The sequence below is a fragment of the Typopeltis vanoorti genome, chromosome 4, assembly GCF_054136105.1.
Source record: "Typopeltis vanoorti isolate ZY-2024b chromosome 4, IOZ_Tvanoo_1.0, whole genome shotgun sequence".
Lineage (NCBI taxonomy): Eukaryota > Metazoa > Arthropoda > Arachnida > Uropygi > Thelyphonidae > Typopeltis > Typopeltis vanoorti.
The window spans coordinates 99,372,311-99,396,700 of record NC_143552.1 but is presented as its reverse complement, the minus strand read 5'-3'; the positions used below and the strand labels follow the sequence as shown (position 1 = coordinate 99,396,700).

The 24,390-nt window shown below is 33.7% G+C and overlaps 1 protein-coding gene across 1 annotated transcript in view; it reads left to right on the top strand.

Annotated features, from left to right (window-relative positions):
* Window positions 1–4,171: 4,171 nt before the first annotated feature.
* AstC (Allatostatin C) overlaps window positions 4,172–24,390 on the top strand; it is a 50,518-nt gene continuing 30,299 nt past the window's right edge. The window contains exon 1 of the mRNA XM_090391376.1: window positions 4,172–4,490. Coding sequence (XP_090247502.1) covers window positions 4,365–4,490 — 126 coding nt within the window. The 5' untranslated portion in view covers window positions 4,172–4,364. The remainder of the gene's footprint in view (window positions 4,491–24,390) is intronic.

Below are 24,390 nucleotides of genomic sequence, written 5' to 3'. Positions count from 1 at the left end.
GAGGCCACATAACAATAATTGGTGCATATGCACCAGAAGAGGGAAAAGAAGAAGACAGTAATATATTTTATAAAGAATTACAGAATGCCATAGATAAAACAAACAAAACTGACTATTTACTGCTATCAGGAGATTTAAATGCCAGAATAGGAAACAAAAAATACAAAACAAACATAGGTAAATTTGGCGAAGATACATGTAATCAAAATGGTCGCAGATTGCGCGATTTTGTCATTTATAATAATATGAGAATAATGAATTCAATGTTTAAACACAAGGAAATACATAAATATACTTGGTCAGCCAGAGGATATAAATCAGTAATCGACTACGTTATCACAAATTTTAAATTAGCGGAGTTAATTTTAGACGTAAGAGCATATCGAGGCTTTGAATTAAACTCTGATCATTATATGGTATCAGCAAAAATTCGTTTTAAACCAAAGTGGTTAAAAACACATAGAATTGAAAATTCTTACCAGCCAAGCTACAAAATTTCTTCATTACAGGATCCTCAAGTTAGACTACAATATCAAAAATGCACAAACTTAAAAACAGAAACCACACATGAATCAAGTGACATAGAAGATGAATGGGAAAATTTGAAACAAATTCTCACAAAAGCAGCAACAGAAACCTTAGGAATAAAGCACAAATGGATTAGAAAAAGAGGACTACGAGACTGGAACAAAGAAATAGAAAATATAATAAAAACCAAAAAGACAGTTACCAGAAATGGCTAAATTCCAAAACAATAGAAGCAGAAATAGAGTATAAAAGAAATAGTGCAATTTCAAAACGAGAAGTAAGGAAAAAACATAGAGAAAGATGGAACAATTTCGTAACAGAACTAGAAAAGGATTTATTTAAGCCACAACCCAAAACCTATAAAGTAATAAAATACACGAATAAAGAAATAAAAGAAAAGATAAAAATCCGAACAATAGATTTAGAAAAATGGGTGACCTATTTCCAAAATCTCTGGACAGATGAGAACAATGAATTAAAATTTTATAAGACAAAGAATGACCTAATAGAAAATATCACAATGTTAGAATGAAAAATATAATAAAGAAGATGAAAAATAGGAAAATGCCAGGAGAAGACAATATAAATATAGAACTCTACAAAAATGCAGGTGAAAAATTTAATGAAAGACTTTTGAAATTTTTTAATATGGTTTGGATGTCCGGAAAAACCCCTAACTCTTGGATAAAAGCACTGGTCATCGCAATCTATAAAAAAGGAAATAAAGACAATTGCAATAATTATAGGGGAATTAGCCTGCTGAATACAGGATATAAAATATATGCAGGAATATTAAAAGAGAAACTAAGCAGCATTGTAGAAAACAAATTACTAGAAGAACAAAATGGCTTCCGAAAAGGTCCTGCATAGATCCAATTTTTACTTTAAAATTATTAATAGAAAAGATAAGAGAATTTCAAAAAGAAACACATGTGGCGTTTATTGATTATGAAAAAGCTTTTGACAAAATTAGTTGACAAAAATTGTTTAAAATATTAATCAATTTAAACATACCAAACCAACTTTTACAATCTATTCAAGAAATATATACAGGAAATAAAATAGCAGTTAAATTAGAACACACCTCAGAATGGAAAGATATATCAAGAGGAGTACGACAAGGATGTACCCTCTCACCTCTGCTTTTCAATATATATATAAATGAAATATTAACAATCTGGAAACAGCATAACCCATTTGGTATACAAATGAATCCGCAAATGAAGATAGATACACCTATTTGCAGATGATCAAATAGGTATTAGCTACATCAGAAGATGACTTACAAAGATCATTAAAATCATTAAATGATATCTCAAAGCAATATAATATGACAATATCCAAAGAAAAAACAAAAATAATGGCATTCAAAGGAGAAACCCCAATAAGAAGTAAAATAGTGATAGATAATAAAATACTAGAACAAGTAAACACTTTCAGATACCTGGGATGTGATCTATCATACGAAGAAGAAAAAGACATAGACACTAAAATATCAAACTTTGTCAAAGTAAATGGCATAATAAACAGTATATTTAAGCCATCCCTGGTACAAAAACACACTAGAATCAGACTATATAACGTCTTGTCAAAACCAACTCTACTATACGGAAGCGAAACATGGACCACGAAAAGGAAAGATGAAAAACGAATTCAAACAGCAGAAATGAAGTTCCTCAGAAAAACAGCTGGATATACCAAGTGGGACCACAAAACAAATGAAGAAATCTTACAATCCCTAAAAATCAAACCAGTTAATTACTACATAAGACAGTATAAACAAAAATGGCTAGAACATTTAAATCGAATGGACAACAGCAGACTACCAAAAATATTATACAGATACAAAATAAGTGGAAAAAGAAGAATCGGAAGACCAAGAAAGAGATGGCATGAGACCGGAACAGGCCACATGGCCTATATTCCATGATAGGAGGAAGAATAAGATGTTACTTAATAGCTTAAAGTGATATTTCGGTGATAAAAGATCAGTGGATGCCATTCATGTGATGCATTATGGTGAGAGGATATTTGACTTGGTTTATGATGCAGGTTTAAAAATGGAATATCCAGTAAACAACTTTATCTCATGAGATGACATTATTTAAGCTAGTTTACAATAATGAAATGAAAAGAAGAAACAAAACTTAACTACTGGATAGTGTCATCCGATAGAGCAAACACCATTTATTAAATATATCCGTTTAAAATAATTTAAAGAAATATTTAAGAAATTGCATCTTGACGAAGAGTTAAGTCTTATCTACAACAAAATAAAAGATCATGATTATCGTATGTACGCAGAGTGATTTTTTTCTTTATTATTGACTTAAGTGTGGCTTCAGTACATTAATCTCATGACGCAAACATTCAATGACTGCTGTCGCTTCACATATTAATATCATTCTCTGTAAAGACAGTAAGCTATGCAGGGAAGCCAAAGTTAATGAACATAGAAGTTCCATATATTATAGTCTTCCAATCAACAACTACTTCAATTAAACTTCTAATCACTCTTAGATGAATAGTCCAGATATGACTTCCAACAGACACACGACATTAAACATTAATTTTACGATAAATTTTGTGAAGTAAACAGAAATACATAAGTGCATTGTTAAATATTGCAAACAGTTCAGTGGAAAAAAACAGTTCTAACATGCACTTTTACACTGAATTTCTGTATTAAATTTTCAATAATTCTCTTTAAAAAAAACTCGTTTCTTTATGCTCAATTGTTGGCGTAGTAACGAAGAGTGTAATACATATCGATATTTTGCTTGTTGTTGAACTGCATTAGCTATATTAAACTTGGCGAACTTTGACCTAAAATAATGATGTTTCTATTTAAAGTATTCTCTACAAATGTAGGTTAGTTGATCGAAAGAAAAATTGCTTTAGTTTCTTTGTAAAGTTTGTATTGACTTGTAGTTCATTGTTGCATGCGGAATAGTTGATTAGAAACAATTTTGTCTCTATGCGGGCTCACGCGATATAGAACAAGAGATGGAAATAGAACTGTTTATTTTGGCTATGAAAAACAATTGCAACAATTTAGTAAACTATTTAGTCTTATTTGTCATTTGTTTCATTTTCATTCTCGGAAATCAACGAGCTAATAATTAAAACACGCATATAGTTGCGTAACTTTTTTTTTATCTATTCATGAAAGATATTTTTCCTTTTTATCTTTCAACTTTACTTCCGGTATTTAGAAAACTAAAACGAATATGCTTTCAAAGTGAAAAAAAACTACTGCCATAAAAAAACAATAAAGTAAAAAAAAAAGAAAAAAGAAACACCTGTTTTGCTTGATCCTTCATCCCCAGTCGTAGCGAGCAGCTATTGGCTACTGGATGATTAGACACAATAGCAAAGGCGCGCGCTTGTTTGTCTCCAAGAGCAACCTTTAAACTAGAAGTCACCTAGATAGAGCTATTTCTCAGTTTGTACGCACACATGCCGAGTCTTAGTTGCATAATTCCGGCTAAGAGAGAACCTGCACACACAACTAACTTCCTACGTCCGACACTTGTGACGTCACAGTCTTTTATACACCCCCACTACAAAGTGATATAAAAGCGAGCAGAGTGCCACTGATGCTCAGTGTTCGCGCCAAAACGCCTGTTGCGTTCGCAAGCTCCACCGCCATCCTCCAATAAGCTGAGTGGATACACACACATACATACATACATACATACTTACATACACACATACATAACGACCACCCTTCAATTGCCTACTAAAGACGTTGACGAGTAGTACGCTTGCCGCTTATCACTTCGGACACTTCAACGCTGACTTCTCCTTTAGTCGGTCTCTTCTCCCAGTACACGATGCAGGCTACTATTTGTCTTCTTGTACTCTCTGTCATAGTAGCATGGTCCACAGATGGAACCGAAGCTTTACTGAGAAAATGGGACATCCGAGAAGATGAAAATGCACCTGCTTGGAGTCGTCAGGTGAGATGAAAATTACTTCATACAAATTTTTTAATTAAACTTAACTCGAAAAACAACTACTAGTTATTGATATGCATTTATTTTTCAGTTAAATGTAAGATACTAAAATTTGTAGTTGAACTGTATTAAGCTACAGAGAGTAAACAGTTTTTATTCCCTAACTGACAGCTTTTCGAGTTGTATTTGAGAGGCACTTGGATTCATTCTTGCATTTGTATTTAGTTAAACAATACGTTTCAACCTATTCAGTGAGCGATTTATAATAAAAAGATTACTTTGGAAAATGAATATGTAGAATATGAAATTCCCAAAATATCGAAACTTTGATGTTATTTGAATATTGCTTAACTTAGTATCTTATTCCATAGGCTGAACTATTTCCTACTTGATGTTTTTATAAGTTAAAAAAGCTAATAAACTTAAACAAATCACTATCATATTAAATGTTTGTACACATTAATTAATAATTATATTTCGGAGGTATATAAGTCATACTTAATCGTCTTTTTCTTTGAAAAATGTTTAAAATGCTATTTAAAAAAATTCTGAACTCAGGAAACCAATCTTTTTTTAAAAAAATATTATTGTAATAACTAGGATGTATCTAATCAAAAATTATTGCTACTTCTAAGAATTAACGGACCACAGAATCCTAGCTTCATTTGAGATTTAATGCCTTATAATTAGTAGCTCATGGATTATTTTGTCATTCCCATCAAATAAGGATTAGTTTTATTGACTATAAAATATTCAAATAAAATTCATAAATCATTGAGATTACGTGTACGACTTTGCTTAGAGAGTTTAGTGGATGGGAGGCATTAAAATTACTTTTTTTTAATTTCACTTTAGCAATTTTATGCATGGCAGAAATTGCATTATCTTGTACAGTTACTAGTAAAAATGATTTTTTATGTGACGGTTTAATTTTGTAATCAGAAACTGTCTAAGAAATATGAACTTAAAGGATTAAGAAATTTTATTGGAATTAAATACTAGTTTGTGCATTTCTGACATAATTTATGTTAAGCATGTTTTAGTCAGCGATCCAAATCATCTTCAGTCGCCGTGTTTTACAAAGAGGAAAGAAAAACACAAGATAAATATATATATTTGATGAATATTTTTGTATATCATTGCTATAAGAGTAGCAAATGAATGGAAATTACCTCTAGGTTTCTACCATAGAACTTTATGGGATGCACATAATGGTTAATCTAATTCCGCTTTTAAGTTTTTTCTAATGCTCTAAAATTCATCAACAGCTAGTGATCGCTATTTGCCCTCTAAAATAGAAAGAACCAAGTTTGAATTTCATCTAGGGCGCTATGAATCATTACCAGGACCGATAATTCAGCTGATGATGAGTTTATCGGTCTCATACGGATGTGGAACGGTTTTCTCATTCAACTGCTAAGAACAAAACAGTTTATTTGGTAGGGCTTCCGATATTAAAACAAATAACAATAACTACCAATATATATATATATATATATATATATATATATATATATAATTTTGATTTTTTATTTGACTTTTCTATAAAACTGATACATCTGAAAAATAAAGAATTTTGCTCATGTGGAGAAATATAATCCATACTGAAGAGATTCTAATGCTTCTACAGTTATTAATAAATGCAATAAATAACTAATAATGTATTTAGAATATGAAGAATTTTAGTGAAGTTTTTAATATAATTTTTAACCTTTAAGCTCTCTAATGATAAAATCATTTAGTTATTAGGCGGAAACTGCATAATGGTGAACGTCGGGTTTGAAAAGCAACAGAATCTTTTAGTGTTGAAAACTTAATCAGTACGATGATTAAGTAGAGCACTGCATATTTGGTAAAAACATTTGATGCAAGTCGACTATTTACTTACATTTGCTTCATGTTCTGTTCGCTTGCATCTTGACATTTTTTTCTTTAGGAAATAGAATTTACGATAACTGCTGAATCGATGATTTACTAGAATTACACCGGAGTATGTAAGATCATGAGATAAGTGTATTTATTTCTGTCAGTTTTGTGAATTCTAAGACCAGTTTCTGTTTCTTTTTCTTCTGTTTCTTAAATGTTCTTCATGTCTTACAAGGGATTCTAGCCTGCATATTCTTGACCAAGGGGCACTTATTTTTCCGCGTGAAGTGCGGAGACACCTAATTCTTCGAAATATTGCAGATACCATATTTACATTTCATTTGCTAGAGTTATATTATTCGATATTTCTGGATATATATTTCGAAATAGGGCACGACCGATCAGACAACACATCAATCCTCTTATATGGCATGCTTGATACATTACGTACACATCTCGCCTTGGCCACCAAATCTTTAGGTTCAATCCTGGACTGAAAAAAATATAATTATTTTCGAGATAAACAATTAGAACAAAACAGTTTTGTGTGAATATTTTTCTTGAGCAATAAAATTTAATCTCATCATAATAATTAAAGAAATGTCTAAACACCATATTGTGTGGTGTACCTCCTCTGTTGTCAATCTGTTTTCCGAATTTCTACTTAACATGTGCTCTAACAAGACCGCATTTACTTGTTTGATTAAACCGATAGCAAGGATGGAGACTGCCAATTATATCTGGTGACGTGGAGATGACTTTATGTATACGTCATCTACAACCTTTGGGAGAGATTGAAACAATCTGAATGCCTCTAGATCAGTCAAGACGCTTTCATTCAAGGCCATGATTTGGCAGCATTAATAGTCCAGCACAATATTAAAGTAATATTTTCTCAGCTGAAATTCGGTGTCAGCATAGCTACAACTTTTTTAATAAAGCGGTTCCGTGGTATGAAGACTGTAGTGGTTTTTATCTTTCAGCGAGTCTTTCAGAATCCTTTTTACTTTCTTAAATAAGTCATTAAATATAATTTTCTTTGGAACTTTGTCACATGTTGTTATTGGAATCACTTGTACTAACCAGTAAGATGTTCTTCTCAATATGTCTTATACCTGTGGGTTTATTTCTTTAATATTAATATTACTCGATCAAAGACCGCTAACAACGAATAGGCAATTGTAAGTTATAAATCTTTCATGAGTTCATTAAGCTCAATAAAATCTGTGATTATTGAAGAAGTTATAAATACAACATAGCACCTGCTTAGTTCAGTCAGTAATAAGGATTCCCTTTGTTGGAAACACCTAGGTTTGACTCCCTTCTATGATGTGAGCAACAGAGCTGCTCTACTGAAGATGAGGTAGGTGGTCTCAATTCAGAGTCAATGAAGTGTTTAACTCCAGGAAACTCGTCTTTTTCCTTCTACCAATTAGACAAATCCAGAACTTTCATGTAGTGACAGGCATAGGAATCTGAAGATGTGATTAACTAATCAATTATTACCAAAATTACGGTCATATAAGCTAATTAAGCAGGTATCCTAAAGCTAAGGATGAACTACATTTTTATTTGTATATGAAAAACGTTTCAGGACCACAGCCAAATGCGGACATAAATTCATTGCCTGCATATAAATAAAGTATATTACATAAAATTTGCTATAAATTTCGTACAAATTAAATTGCAATACGTTTTTGGCAAAAGTTATAAATTTCTTAATGAAGTAGTTAAGGAATTAATGTACAGTGCTTACAGAAAACTATGCGAAGGGACATTTCAGTATGGAATATGTCCACTTCGAACTGCGATGCAGATCTCACAACGTCGTACCATGCTGAGCATCAAGGATTCAGGAGTTCTTGAGGCAAACTGGCCCACTCCTACTTCAGAGCAAAGACAAGGCTTTGTTTGTTTTCCAGAGGGGAAATTTCGAATAGCAATGCGTCTCCCTATTGCGTCCCCAACGTGTTTTACGAGGTTAAAATGTGGATAGCATGCTGTCCACTCGGTCTTCAGAAGTATCTACGCTGCTCATGTATTATGTGCGGTATTGTCATCCATAAAAAATATCCTTCGTCTACTGCATCATGGAACAATCGAGCATGACGCTGAAGAAATTCGTTGCAATGTCGTTCACCAGTCATAGTTCCTTTTTTCAGCACTTGTAGCTCTGTGCGTCCATTAAGCATAATGTCTCTCCGCACCATGACCCCAGCACCCTTGTATCTGTCCCTTTCAAGAACATTCTCGATGGTAAACACCACCACTTGCACACTTGATCAAGTGTCGTCTAGAATCGGAGGAAATATTAAAACGACTCTCATCTGTAAAGAGTACATTAGTTCATTAGTGTAATTTCCAATTTTTATGGATATAACACCACTGAAAACGTACTCTGCGATGAGCTGTGGATAAAGGAAAGAAGACTATAAGCCTTCGGATGTATAGACCTACTTGTCGCAGACGTCTTGCCACCGTTTATCGAGATATCTGCGTACCTGTGCTCGAATGAAGGACTTGTAAGCCGTGGTACATAGATTATATTTTGCTGTTATAACCAAAAATCTGTCTTAATGCTCCACGGTAGAACAAGGGCGACCTCTTAGCAAACGACAGGAATGCATTCCATTAGTTTGAAATGCTGCTCACAGACTGGATAAAAGGCTATGTGAGATTCCAAACTCTCTGGAATACTCTCAGTAATTCTGTGGCCTTCAAGCTTTTCAATAATTCTTCCAATTCGCTTAGTGCAGCCTTTTATCTTTTATCCTGCTGAGTGTTACCACGTGACACCTTGCGCGAGATTCGAAAATCTGAACGCATATCTGCTTTCTACTCGAAATCGTCAGCAATACAAATTGCTACAAGCTGATTCGTCTGAATTTGTGGTTTTAATCTTCAGAATTCGTCTTTAAGTTTTTGGCCATCAGTGTATTAATATGATGAGTTTGTATATTTAGCAATGATGATAAATATATAAAAGCGGCTGATATCAAATTTGATTTTATTCACCGAGTTTGAGCAAGCGATAAAGATTCTGGAACAATTGATTCCATGCTGTCAGAATCTCGTTTTTCTAAATATACGAATCCGTTTTCTTAATATAGAGAATAGGTTAATGATAACAAATGATTTGAGTGTGTAATAATATCAATTTGAGATAAACATTTGGAAGAAATGTCTATTAGTACGAACTGACTATCGGTAAATAACACAAAAAATTAAGGGAATGCTTCAAGAAGGGAACTACTCCCTAAGTGATCATTGCTAATGGATCATCTTTACTTTATTTTCGAACTCACAATGCTAAAGGGATAAAAGACTGTAATAATTATTGTTTTACAATCATAATCAAAGTTACGTTTCATATTTCGTCTTTCTTTTATTTATTATTTTTATTATTATACGATTAGTTACATTCTTGACATATCAAGTAAAAAATTACGGCAATGTTGACATGTCGACATAGCGAGGTTTTATTTTTGGGATAGGTTGGAAGGAATAGTGAAGAAGACATCTATCAGTGGAATATTCGACATACGAATAGTGAACAAAACCATTATACTTCAATGTACTTGTACTGAAACAGTGTTACAGTATCATTAACTGTCGCAAAGTGTTTCATGTCAACAAACAAACCTACGCATGCTTGCTCCACAAACACTTTCTTTTAGTACAGTAAGTTTTATTCTTCATACATGCTAATATACCGTCCTAAATTTTTATTTAATTTTAACATTGCAATAATTAAAAAAAACTATGAATATTGCCATCATAATATAAGGCCAAAGTAGCTCATCCTAGATAAACAAAAAGGCAATAACTTTACCTTTTTGTGAATAATTAATTTCTCCTATTGAACCGGACTTTGGAACATTCATTATACAAAGGCGGTTTAGAAGTCAAAATAGAGTAAGATATGTGACCCATGGAAATTATTTCTTTTTCAAAACCATTAAAACATTCGGGCGATATGGATGTCGGTATGTGCAGTGATCTAAGATAATAAATCACCTTTAATATTCTCTTCAAGGTCTTGCGCATTTGAGTCAAAAGGCGCCACTAGGTCTGAAAGTGTATCAAAAGAAGATGTGAATCACTTTTACTTCATTTTCTAAAGTGGCTTCTGTTCTTGTATTGCTATCTTCCTCATGTGCGGTTGCTTCGTTTAAGAGATAAGCTCGCTAATATATAAACACAGAGTACAAATGGCATATCTAACAGATCATTTTCATTGCCATAAAGTAGCAGAGAAATTATATTTTTAAAAATGCGTTGTGATTACGAAGAGAATTGAATTTATCATTTAAAGGAATGTGTGTGTGTGGTGCGCGCGCACGTTAATCATATTATAATAGTGAAAAACTTCGCTATACTATCACTCATTTACAACTTGCCATTGGTAAATATGCATTATAGGAGTGATTTATATGATTAAATGTAAATATACCGACCAGTGAATCAGAAATCGTGCAGATGTACGTAAACGCCACTTACGGAGCGTATATGCAAAATATTTGGTCCCGTGCCACACCACGTGTTCTAGGCAACTATTTAAAAATGCTGCTGGTCAGTAACAGTAATCGTCAACAGTGTTGATCACAATGGGAAAAACAAAAGATTTTTCAGAGTTTTCGATAAAGAGCGTGCGTATTGTGGGTAGGTATCCATCCGGGATATCTCACCTTTTGAGAAACCAGTCAGCTCTGCTTTTTCAAAATCGTCTCCAGCCAGACGGGCACCCACAACGGCGATCTCGTTCCTGACAGACTTTGGAAAACCTCAGAAAAATAAATCATATTGCTTATCTAAGAAGCGTAATTTTGGTGCAAAGACAGTCTGTCAGGAACGAGATCGTCGTCATCTGAGGACCATATCGACCCATATCTCACCGAACTATGCAGGGAATTGAAAAAATCGGTATTGGCAATCGCATGTTTATACGGAAACCACTGATGAATAAAATGTCTTATTCATTGGCCGGTATGTGTAGAACTAAACACTAGTGTCCATGCACACGACCATTACCTCATCATGAGAATGGGCCAAAATAAATAAATAAAATAAATTCACTTACACCTTTTTGTTTCACAATGAGAGTAGGAAGAATTCTTTTAGTCCTATTTTTTTTTTTTTTTTTGAAATGTGTTGGTGACCAGTTTTCATCCTTGGTCACCCTGATAGCCATTAAGAGCCATCGATCATTTGAAAACTTTGGGACGAGATAATAGTAGACAAGCTCGTTCCGCTATATGTTCGCTTATTGGAGGACTGAGATGGATTGAAAAAAAGTTTCGTGGAACAGGGTTTAAATACCCGAGGTTTTTAGAAGGTTTTAGAAGGAAAATCCTACAAGCTCTGCCAAAATCAACTAACTCGAAAACAGGAAAAATATTCCAGTTCCCGCTGAAAAGAAGTCCTGAAAACGTTCTTCTAGCACAAAGTAAACCATCCCTCTAGGAACATTTCCACAAGGGTATGTAAGACCAGAACAAAATATTTAGCAAGTTATAACTTCTGCTTTACTCAGAAATTCTTGGTTCAAAATTCTTCCTTCTTTGCACAGAAACATATGGGTACATAGGTGGAAGAGGAGGTGAGTTAGTTAATTAGATTAAGAGCCAAAGTGCGAGGGCAGTATATATTGACTGTTGATCTGTCTGCCTGTTTTGTGACATGAACAACCTCAATTTCAGAAGGAAAAACCCTGCTATGTTCATATAAACCGTGTAACTCAATTTTAGCTGAAAAAATCCTTATAAAAGTTGGGTGTTTTTTTTATTAGCCCAACTTTTATAAGTATATACGAACCCACGTCTGAAAGTAGAACAGGGATGAGAGAGAGAGAGAGAGAGAGAGAGAGGATGATTTATATTATGAAACATTATACTTTTATTAAAACATTAAAATTAGTTTGTTGTTTTAGAAACTGCATGTTATGCTATCTATTTTAAAGAAAAAATGGGAATATCTGGAGAACGACTTTCATTCTATTGTGACATGGATATTTGTGAATATCGCAATGGAAAAAGATAATTTTCATTACCCGGTATAAAAATCAACTTGCTTTTTGGAGGCATGAAGTGGTTTAAGAGTTTCATAAATGAAATACAAAGTATTGATTCCTAAAAATACATTTAGAATTAGTTGTAATTGAATTTTCTGACAGTGTTCCAAGATATAAATTTTTCTGGATAAAATTCTCTCTCTCCCTCTCTCTCTCTCTCTCTCTTTCTCTCTCTCTCTCTCTCTCTCTCCTTTTGAGAAATTGTAGCGAAAACAATGGATAGGTAACATCTCTTGCTAAAATCATTACGAAAGAAACAGGGATGCTTAGAAGAGATATAAGAAAATATTCGTTGCCGATTTGCTCTGTCCTCAAACACAATACTTGACAAACAACTATTGTTTCATAATCCTTAGAAATAGAAATAAAATATCGAAGGCAATTGTTTAAGCGGATCGAATGACAGGGAGCAGGGGAAAGAAGACAAAGAAAGAATATGATAACCTAGCGGTACGAATTCGTAGGATCAATATAATATCAGGGGGAAATTGACGGACACATAATCTACGGAAGAACAATGCTCAAGAGCTCGGATGCATTTAATTTCTCCATGGACAAAAATGGAACTCCTGCTGGGAATTAAACCCATGGACAACAGTTCGAAGATTGGGTCTGTGTTGTTCGAGAGAACAGTTTGAAAGATGACTTTTAAGAAAATCTCTCCAACACACATGACAAACAAAAGAAAAAGAATTACCCGCCATTCAAAGGCTAAGTTTATACTTTTAAAAGACATATCAGACATTTAAGAAGCTGTCGACAACTTTTCAAAGGTTAAATTAACATTTAATTGTTGAGGACTTAGTTATGAATAAATTGTTAGGAAAGGTTATGAAGAAGGTTTAAAGAAATTAAATAAGAAATTCTTGCACGAATTAAACACTCTTCAGAAAAATTAGCCATAATTAGTTTTTAAAGAAAAATATTATTTTATTGTAAATTAGTATAACTACCTTTTCTATTTGAAAATAATTATTATTTAAATAAATTTATCTGTCGAATGTCCTAATTAATGCAAGCTTATATTAGCTTTCATTTATTTCTTTTTAATTTTGTGGTCTAAATTGCAATTAAGAAGATATTCGTTTAGTTTAATCTTGAACATGCAATTAGATAATCAAATAAGCTTGCGTGCACGAGATGCTCGATATGGCACATCGATTTTCAAATATTCTAATTTCTAGCAAACAGCTTATTTGTATGAATTTATTCATGAAAATGTTCGTAAACATATACAAAACTAATCATTTATAGATCGATTTCTTTAATTTTTTTTCTCTTTTGATACAAAACAAAAAAATCAAATGAAAGACAGAGAAATAATAAATTTTACCTTTTTTTTAACATTCTGTTATCAAACGTTTTTTTTTTATATACACTTCTCACTTTGTTAACCGATTCAGTATTTAAAATCGGCAGTACCCAAGTTCTTGGTGCAAAATATTTTCTTAGCTTAATGATCATTTTAAGATTTACGATAATTTTCCTTTCCTTAATATTTTGATCCGAGAATTTGATGAAAGAAATATACAGGCATCCCTCGATTTACGCGGTTAATTAATCCCTCGATATTTCCGCGTATATCAAAATCGCGTTAATCAAATCTAATAATCAATGGTAAAAATTACAATTCGTCCATGATCGATTACTGTATTAATAATTCGTTTTATATGGTACTCTTTTAGGAAAGATAAAAATGAATGCAAAGTAAATGTTTAATAAATACTTCTACTACATTATTTACAGCAATTTTTTTTATCAAAAGAAGTTATCAAGAATCGTTTGAACAGTTTTAGTTTTTTTCTTATTGGCATAAATTCTACGATGAAAAGCAAAATGACTCTCCAGACTTCGACAAACAAGCAGTAAAACATAAAGAAAAAACACTGCAAATATAATACATGATGGTACAAATTAAGTGGATTTTGAATCTAAAATTATTTCATAGCCGAATATAGAAAATACAAGAGTTTCGTGCCGAATATATAGAACTAAAAGTTTCGACGGATGTAAGCAAAAGCAACCTTATGGGCAACTCGTAGTAAAAGTGGAGTAAGTTCCAGAGCACTTTCCTTAGTATTTTCCATAATGTAAAGCACATCTCCTAGAGGACATGTATGATAAATAAGACTTTTTGCTCTCTCTTTCAGTAATACATGATGGTTTATTTATTTTCAGTTACAATCTAGAAATTATTGAACCAAACCAACTAAACCATACTATACTGACATCGGAGGTCGCGATATATCTCTCAGATACAATTTACTGTCAAATATCACAAACCTTTACATAATGTGTTAAACCAAACTGACAGCAAAAAATAGTGCGGGATATCACTCATAATATGAATGCACAGCTACTCATCATCTCCAAGCTATACAATGAATTGTGTAAGAATATTTATGTTAAACATTTGGCATGTATCTGTCAGATCAGAGGCGAGCTCCGCAGGGTTAAAGGCGTGTTAATCAAACTCTTGCCGCATATATCAAAGGATTGTCGCAATTAATTTCAGAGCGTTAATCAAATCCTGCGTTAAGCAAAACCGCGTTAAGCAAGGGATACCTGTACTTATAAATTAACATGAAACTGAGATCTATCCGAAGTTCAAATTCTCACCGAGTGTATTCATTTCGGTGCTTTAAAAAAATGAAACCGAACAGCCTATAAAAGAGATAATAATAACTAAATAAATGAGGTGTATGTAGTAATTTTAGGAATAAACTAAAATACTCAAAACTATTTTAGAATTAATGTTAAATCTTGGATTTTTTTTTTTTTTTTTTTTTTTTTGATGCTATCGAATAACTGACTCTGAATACCTCATCATGCATTCATGGAAAAACAGTCAGCCAAGAGTAACTAAATGTCATTTCTTATCCTAGAAACCACACAATTTTTAGGATAACAAAACTGTCAGACGCAGTCAGCTATATCACTGCATGAGATGTAGAGTGGAGAATTGGATAACAACATTTATCTTTTTTTTTTTTAAAAAAAAAAATCAGAATTCTGTCAACGCGTAAGTAGCATTAAAATTTCTATTACTGGCGACAAAAATTTGACTGAAGTCCAAAACTTTTGAAACATATTTAGAGTCTAGACATCAAACTTTGCATCCGTAGTCAGTCTGCATATCAGTAATTCAACGTAGGCAGTGACTCCCTTAGAGAGAGAGTTAAAGGCGGCAACTTGACAACATGGTCTCGAGCAAAATTATCTTTCCTAGACGAGGGATTTGTCTTGGAGAAACTTCATTTTGTATTCCAGTAGAATATGCTCGAACAGTAAACATAATGCACGGAGACCTAAATGGCCTTAATACCTAAGTTATTAATCAAATTACCCAATTCTTAAAATGCTACTTTAGAACAATACCAGTTATCTTTAAATTTTTATTCAAAACAATGCAGCTGATAGTTTCTAGAATATTTTTAAACGGAACTGCTGATCTTTAAAATATTTTAAAAAAATCATTACTAGTCTTCAGAATCTTAAAAAAAAACAACGTTATTGTTCTTTAGGTTACAACAAGGATATAACCGAGCTTTATCTTCGGTGCTACCCAAACATAATCCTTACTGATGGGTTGTTTGCAAAGAGAGGAATAATTTTATTTTCCAGTGTTTCATAATAGTGTAGCACGCAAGCCAATTTTGTTCTATATTATGGCTATTTGTTATTGAATATTTTGCCTTATATTCCGACGCATTATTTTGCATTGATTAAGTATATAATCACACCGATGAAAACATCGAATCTTACTCTGATTTGCATTTGCAACCTAAGTAAAGAATCTGAGATAGTAGAAGAGGTTGATCCTAAGTAATCTGACATGTTCTTATCTAAGTAATCGCGCACTTGTAAGGCACTAATATGTTTCGTTTATACTTCAAGCTAACGCTTGAAATGTCAATTATTCTCAGTATGTTAGTAAATAATCGTAGCTTGTACTAAGTCTAAAGATGTCAATACAGTAAATGGAAACTATCGAATAACGAAGGTTGTGACATTCTGAATTTTCTACTTTTATGGTCTCTCATCAATTCATCTGTCTCTAGTCTTCGAAACATACAGAACAACTGGCGTTGTTCCTGCGGCTTAAGTTAGCCGTATATGGCCTAAGGAAAATGGACTGTTAGTTCCCCGCTGCAGAATAATGTTTACACATCATGGTGCGGTTGGACTGTCAAGCATGACTAGTGAGCACTGATATTAAACCTCTCAGTCTTTCCGTTTCGACAGAACTTTGCAGCTGTTGACTTTTGGTATCAAGGCCTGGATGCAATGCACGGACCGTAGCCAAAACACAAGACACCGATCATAGCACAAAGACTGCAGATTTGATAATCCGATTTATCTACAGTTAACGCTGTTTTCACTAATTACTATTTTCTTTAACTGGAATTTTTTTTTCGAAATATTTAATTTGATACTTCCAAAACATCCGGTAGTCTGAAATCCCCCGATCATTTTGTAGGGACGAGGAGCGGTGGAGATGGAATATCAGATGAAGAAAATAAACAAATCATGTTTGCCGGACTGGTTCAGATCTTAGTTGACAGAAAATATGCTCGCTACCAGTTTACTCTTTTGTTCAACCAAGTTGAAAAACTGCACTACGGAAGAGCTAGAGAAAATGGAGAAGATCTGGGTTCGAATCCCGTTTAGGACTAACTTAACGGAAGTTTAACTGAACTTAGCAAAAGAAGGAAGAGCTACCCCTTTCGAAAACTTTCGTTCTTTCACTTGAGTGTATGAGTAATTAAACAAAGTAATTCCTCTTTCTTTTAATTTCTCTCTCTCTCTCTCTCTCTCTCTCTCTCTCTCTCTTTCTCTCTGCGTGTGTGTGTGTGTGTTTTTCTTTCCTCTTTGTTTTTTTCTTTCTTTCAATCTCTTTCCATTTGACTCTGGACAATATCCTCCTCTGATTGAAAAAGATCTGGGTTTGAACTCCGTTTAGAAATATAGGGAACCTTTATAAGATCTTTTCATGGGGGGCATGTTTTTATTTACAGTAGTTTTTCCCTCTTTGAGTGTGTAGGAAAAAAATATAGCCATTATCAAACATAATATACCGTATTATCAAAATCAAGTGGATATTAAATCCAGCATTATTTCAAAGCGGAAGAAAATTTCATAGAAATAATGCTGGATTTAATATCCACTTGATTTTTATCATTTACTTTTACGCACCGACAGAGTTGGCTTACCAAAAATACACCTCTCCGATGTTTCAAGTTCCTTAGTACTGAGAGTTCTTGCTCTCTTAGGTTTCTGCCGAGTCTTGCCCCGCTGAGGGGACTTAAGATTTCGGAAGAATTTTGCCTGAGAGAGCATTTTGAGTCTTCTGGGGAAGTGCTTTCCGGCGTGGTCCGTGTGGGGCCGTGTCGGTGGGTGCTTTTCCCTGGAATATAAGCGGTTCTGCTTAGTGGTGGGGTGAGCGTGTCACTGGATGGAACCAACACGTAGTTGGACGATCTTTCGGTCACTCGAAGGGAGTGGTCCGAGGGATCGCCTAATTTTTAGAGAGATCTTTGCTTAAACAGTGTCTTTGACGAAAACCAACCAGTTTGAAACAACTGTCAGGCCAGTGAAACCTTATCAAAATGAGCCAATAGGAGGCGAATATACGAACTCTTGGGCATAGCGATCGTGTGTCCTATAAGGTTTCAGATAGGGTAATTCGTAAATGCCGGTCCCGTAAGCTTTATGATCAAATTTCTTAAGAAACTTTTGCAGTTTCTGTATTTGGCTTTGAAATAATGCTGGATTTAATACCCACTTGATTTTTATAATTTTTAAATCGCCGAACTGAAACCTTTTGGCTCTTTATTTTAGTAAATAATATACCGTTATAGTGGCCGTAACTATCTCTGCTGAATGATTCTAATCAAAGTATTATTCTCTCTCATTCTTATCTCGATATAACTTTCATACTCTTTCAATTATGTTTCTTTCTTCCTTTCTTTACCATGGTATTTTCTTTTCTTACCTCCTGACGCGTACTGTTTTTCTCATTATCACGTATCATTTTATCGACTTCCCTATGTAGAAATACAGTATGATGAAATAATTATTACGACAGAACTATATTGTAGAGGAATCTTAATTGCACACAGTTCAATGGTATTGTTTTGATTCTCCTTTGGTGGTGATCATACTTCGCCTTTTTTGGTATGTTACCATCAGAGCAATAATGCGATTCAAGTAATTTAAACAATTCTCTCTTCAACATGACCGCAGTTGTACCGTTCATGTACCGTGATTGAATACACTGGTCTGGCCCACATCCGGCATTCTGTTTCTTACCAAAGGGATCTTTAGTCACTTTTTTAACGTTCTTTTTTTACAAACCATGTCATAATGACACTGAACTATGAAAAACTCAAAATTGCAGGAAACATTACACAATGTGAGAAAATTGTGCAAACTTGGCATAAATTAGTTAGTGCTCATTCCTCCAGGCCCCTCAAACGTATGACATCCACAGACCATTACACCGATCTACCATTTTCACATTTCGGTTGACGCCATTAGCAAAAGGCATTCCTCAGTCATCAATCATACCACACTTGACCATCCAGTCGCAAACTGTTGTACAGTGAATCATTGTTCCTTATCACGATATTCCAACGGCCTACAAATCCATCATGACGTCCTTATGCCGTGTTCTGCGACGTTAATTTGCATGGTTAATGTTTGGCTCATGCACACCTATTATTCCGTAGAAATTGAGTGTCTATCTCTTTGTAATATTATAACACTAACTTGAACATATGCTAATTCACTGAACCCACTAATGATAGTTTTCATATCGGACTTCCCAGATTTCCGTAGTATCTTTCTAAGCATCGTTTTGATTCGCTTGGAGTTAGCTTCCTGGATCTTTCTATTCGTTGTAAAGTGTCACAGTCACATATTTATCGGCTGTAATGTTGCCTACAATTAATTTTGGGCGATGCAGACTTTTACTAAATGCCCAGAACAAGTAAATCATCAATATGGTATTCCATGATAACCCCTTTTTCAAAGTTCGTAAGGTCTTCTTAATGTATCATTGGCAGTAGAAGTGTAGAAGGAGTGAAATCTAAGGTTATATACGTTTGCTTGTAATAGAGGAACTTTCGGTAATACGGATGAAAATGATATTATGTATTACCGAAGTTCCCGTATAGCAGTATATTTGGCCATATGGATATATCAGTATGTTTCATTCTAAAACAGAGGGAGTTCTACTTTGTTTACACTGCGTTTAAAAAATAATAGAACACCCTCTGTTTTAGAATGAAACATACTAGCTTTTCCTTGGACTTTTTCAAAAGATTTCCTAGTTGAGTTTGTGATTTTGTAGGAAGATCTTCCAGAAACTTTGCGTTTTTTTTTCTTTTCCCTAAACGAGTGAACCAGCCTAACACCTAATTAGGATATTTCTAATGAATAACTCTCTCTCTCTCTCTCTCTCTCTCTCTCTCTCTCTGGAGTTGGTGTAAAAAGTTTTTAGCTGCTATATATAAACTTACTATGTATAAATCTATTTTTATTGCATATTTTGCGTGTATATATTAGAGTTTATGTTTCAGGACCTTCATAAAACAGACATTAAAGACAATCTTGTACAAATTTAAGTATAATTTGTACAGTTTAAATTAAATACAATATAAATTGTCTTTAATGTCTGTTTTATGAAGGTCCTGAAACATAAACTCTAATATACACACGCGAAATATGCAATAAAAATAGATTTATACATAGTAAGTTTATATATAGCAGCTGAAAACTTTTTGCGCCAACTGTTGTCAATGTATTTTCCTTACTCTTTCAGACACTTGTTAATTTGTAAATTTGTCTACAAGCTTCTCAGTATTGCCTACACTGCACCATGTCTTTCATTTACATTATGTAAAAAAATAAAGTAATATATCGTCTAATAAATTTTTATTTTCCAAAGAGAGTAAATAAGATGCATTTATTTTAGTCATAACTAACTTTCTGGAAATCGGTGGGTAACTGGTTCCCATTTTTACACGTCACCATAGCTCACGGCTGTCGATGACTTTCAAGGCACCAAAACAAGAGTGTGCAAGTTGGTTTAGAAACAATTGCTGCTTTCTCGTAATCCTAAACCCTAACATTTTTACTGTAGCGTGAAATAGTATACGTTCTAAAGTCGATTTTTCTGATGAGATGAGAGATCAAGAACCATTCATAGAACAGATTTTGAAAAAAAAAATTACCAGAAAAAGTTCAAGTCAAAAATCATTTCGAAGGAAGTCTAGACTGATCACTGGCGAAAATTTTGAAATAAGCATGGAATTGTTTCAATGACGTCATGCATTCTGATGATGCAGAAGAAAACATCTAATTAAAATTCACTTTGAACAGCAGGTTTTCAGGGTTTTTTTTTTGTGAACTTTCCCACCTATTTGTATGCGCTTCTTTAGCATGCACTTTACGCCATACCATTCTTCACGTTCTTCTGTAAATGAAGAAGGATGTAACCTTTCTTCCCCATGAAAATATTGAGTCGAATTAGGATTGTTAACATGTTTACCCTTCCAGTGTACGAGTCACAATGAGCATCGACAAATGGGAAGATGCGTTTTGACTTGTTCTAACAACATCGTTGTTAGAACAAGTTCTAAACGTTATGTTTAGAACGCATTATGATATATTCTATATTCTTATGTGCAAATGACTTTTACTTTCGTTTTTTTACCCATTTTCCCTCATAATTTATTTACATTAGTTTTATTCATGAGTGACGTTTAACAAAACTATAAAAGATATTTTAATATTTGGATTAAATAAATCTTCATTAAGTTGTTTAATTCAAACTTAACGAATTATCATCAAATTTTCCAACAAGGAATCTCTTTGCAAATATGTTCCAGTTTAGTACATCTGAAAACGAATTCCACTTCTCCTTTGGCTGTGAGACAATCTAAAATGTTAACCATTTATCAATAACACTGTCTGCATAAACAACACGGAAGCTATAGAAACTTCTGATTGACTAACCCTCCATTACCTCAGGTCATTTTAATAAACGGCACTCTACAAGGATCAAGAGTACCAGAAATCACTGCACACAAGCCAATTTGGCGTGAAGTTAAACAGAGTCTCGTTCTACGTAACTGCAGAAGTTATTCGAAATGACTTGAATATTAATCATCACGTTTACTTTCAATTGAAATGAGCTGTTTCTCAATTGTTGGAAAACAACAATACTCCAGATAGATATTGTTGTAATTAATTGTTACACATGGCATTGTTGTTCGTCCATTTATCATATTGTAGAAGTAAAAACAGTTTAATTATTTGTATGTAAATTTCTAAACAGCGTGTTTTTAATTGTAAAAAGTGTATATTTCTGCTAATATCAAAAATTTTGTTTTTTTCCCCTCTTTGACAAGCATTCATGTATTACTTAGCACGTGATTTTATTTAAATGGCAATTTGTATAAAATATTCGTACTGAAATAATAATGAAGTATTTGAGACAATTTCTAGTTTGCAATTTTTATATTTTTAATTCATAACAAATACATTCATAATAGCGATACTCATTTAAGTTCTCATTTATAATCAATAACGTCTCGTTCTGTTTGCTAACTCATGCATTATTGATTCAAAATGCCACTTCTGTTTTGCATTCTATGCATGGCTTAACGTCCTTTGTTCTTTCCTAAGCAACATCAAATAACACTTTAAGTTAATAGCCTTAAGTGAAAACTTTGAACAACTTTTCAAAAAAAAAAAAAAAAGTCTGCGATTTCCAGAGATTGAGAGTAAAAGATTAATCAGTTTTTTTTTCCTCTTTGGACTTGAGTGAATAAAAAAATATCTCAGACCACTAATGTCACTTTGATTTTGCGAATAAGATTTTTATAGGAACAAAGTAGACTTTTCTCTCTCTCTTATATATTTAGTTTTATGTAAAAGATATTGGGAACATACTGAATAGTTGCTGACAATTAATATAAGATAAAAAAAAAAAAAAACAGACAGTGAATAAATAATGAGCTGGAAATCTTAAGTACGTGGAATGCGTTACTGAAAAATATCAACATCTTAAAAATTGGAAAGGGTTTGGATTCCTGAAGAAATTTCATATCTCCAGTCATTGCCATAAATGATTTTTCACCAGGATACACACATTGTAAGAGGCCCTTCACTTACCCGGTGTATTGCAATCTAATCTTTATGAGATGAGTTAGTAACAAATAGGTTAACAAAAGACATCGGAAATAAACTACTAACATAAATATAAATTTGACTGAAAATCACCAACCGTAACGAAGCTCAGACAGATTAACAGAAATCACTCTCTCCCACCCACATGCACTTTATATGGCGTGATTAAACGATCAGCTCGCAAATGAAATGTCTACAAAAACTAAACATGAATTATTAACACTTATTTAGAAAACGATGCTAAGCATGAAACCATTTACACTCTGCCGGGATTAATTTATTGGTAGAGAAAGGCCGCCTGGCTAATTAACCTGAATTTTGTCTCTTGGGATGAAGCTGCACGGAAAAAGGTATATTAAAAGCTGGTGTACTCAATAATTATGAGATACGTCAAGCGGGAGTGATTGATTGCGTGTGTAACAGGAAGGCGACGGAAATGGTCAACACTATGACAGATTTCAGCATATCAGGGTGGCTTTTATCTGTTACACACACGTGCATAGAATAGAGAAATAAAGAGAGAATCAGTAAATCACGCACGCACGAGCGGATACAAACAAACGCACGCACTTCTTTTCACTTCTTAAATCAAACAGTTTTATTTCAGGCACTTTGTAGTTTTATTGACTCTCTCTCTCTCTCTCTCTCTGTCTGTCTTTCGTTCTCTATTACCGTCCTTTAACCCACAGACTTGTATTCGAATGCCATCGTAGTATGAGAGGAACATTCCAGTCTCAAACGAATTATGGCGACTCGCATGCATCCACGCAATTGGAACAAGCAACGGAAAAGACGATATATTCCCCCTCCCCTCATACTACTTGCCTGAGTTGTTCGACGTAATAATCAACCGATCATTCCTCCGCGGTATTCTGCTTTTTTGTCACTGTTTTTCGTATTTCTTGCTCATTCATTCTCTCCCCCCCCCCCCCACACACACACCAGGTTTCGTTCACCACATACATGCCTAATAAGATGCAAATGATACATACGACGTCCAGTTCCACAATTTGTCCGATAATTGATGAACACACAAAAAGCAGAAGAAAGAGAAGATGGACAAGAACAAGATCTTGAATCATGCAGAAGAGAAAATTCAATAAAAATTCTCCTTCCTAAATAAATTCGAGTTATTTTCAAGTTTTCTTCAAATATGTAAATCAAGACTTGTTGGCCGGTCACTTTCCAAACATTTACTTCCTTGGAAGAACTGGAACTATTTCAAACTTCCTGTAGTCGACCTTTCAGAGCGGCAAAGAAGAGAAGCGAACTTCTGTAAACGAATTTACAAGATCACGACATTGAAGACTCGTTCTCATTTGCCGTCAAAGTTTGCTTTTGCCCGATCCACTTAAATTTCTGCGGAAATAATTATCAATTATGCAAATTTTATGCGAGAATTTGCCGCTTGCTAAGTCGAAAGACACTCCATTGTAGTGAATAGGATAGCCTTCCTGTCCAGGAGTGTAAAGAGAAGCAACTTCTTGCATGTAACTTTATGACATTTAATGAATAGCTTTGTTGAGCTTGACTCGGGTCAGTTTTCCCAGGCAAAACGTGCTTGAGAAGCAAAGTGCTGTGATATGCTTTACAGGACAGTAGAACACAATCTCACTATAGTAAATGGAATACTTCGTTTCTCAAAGAGGGTTTTGTTATATTTTACTGAGTTCGCTTCTCGTGGGTTATCGGTCTATGAATGAAAAAGAAAAACATCGTAAAAATATCATTAAAATAAAAGAATGAGCATTAGCAATATGTATGATGTGA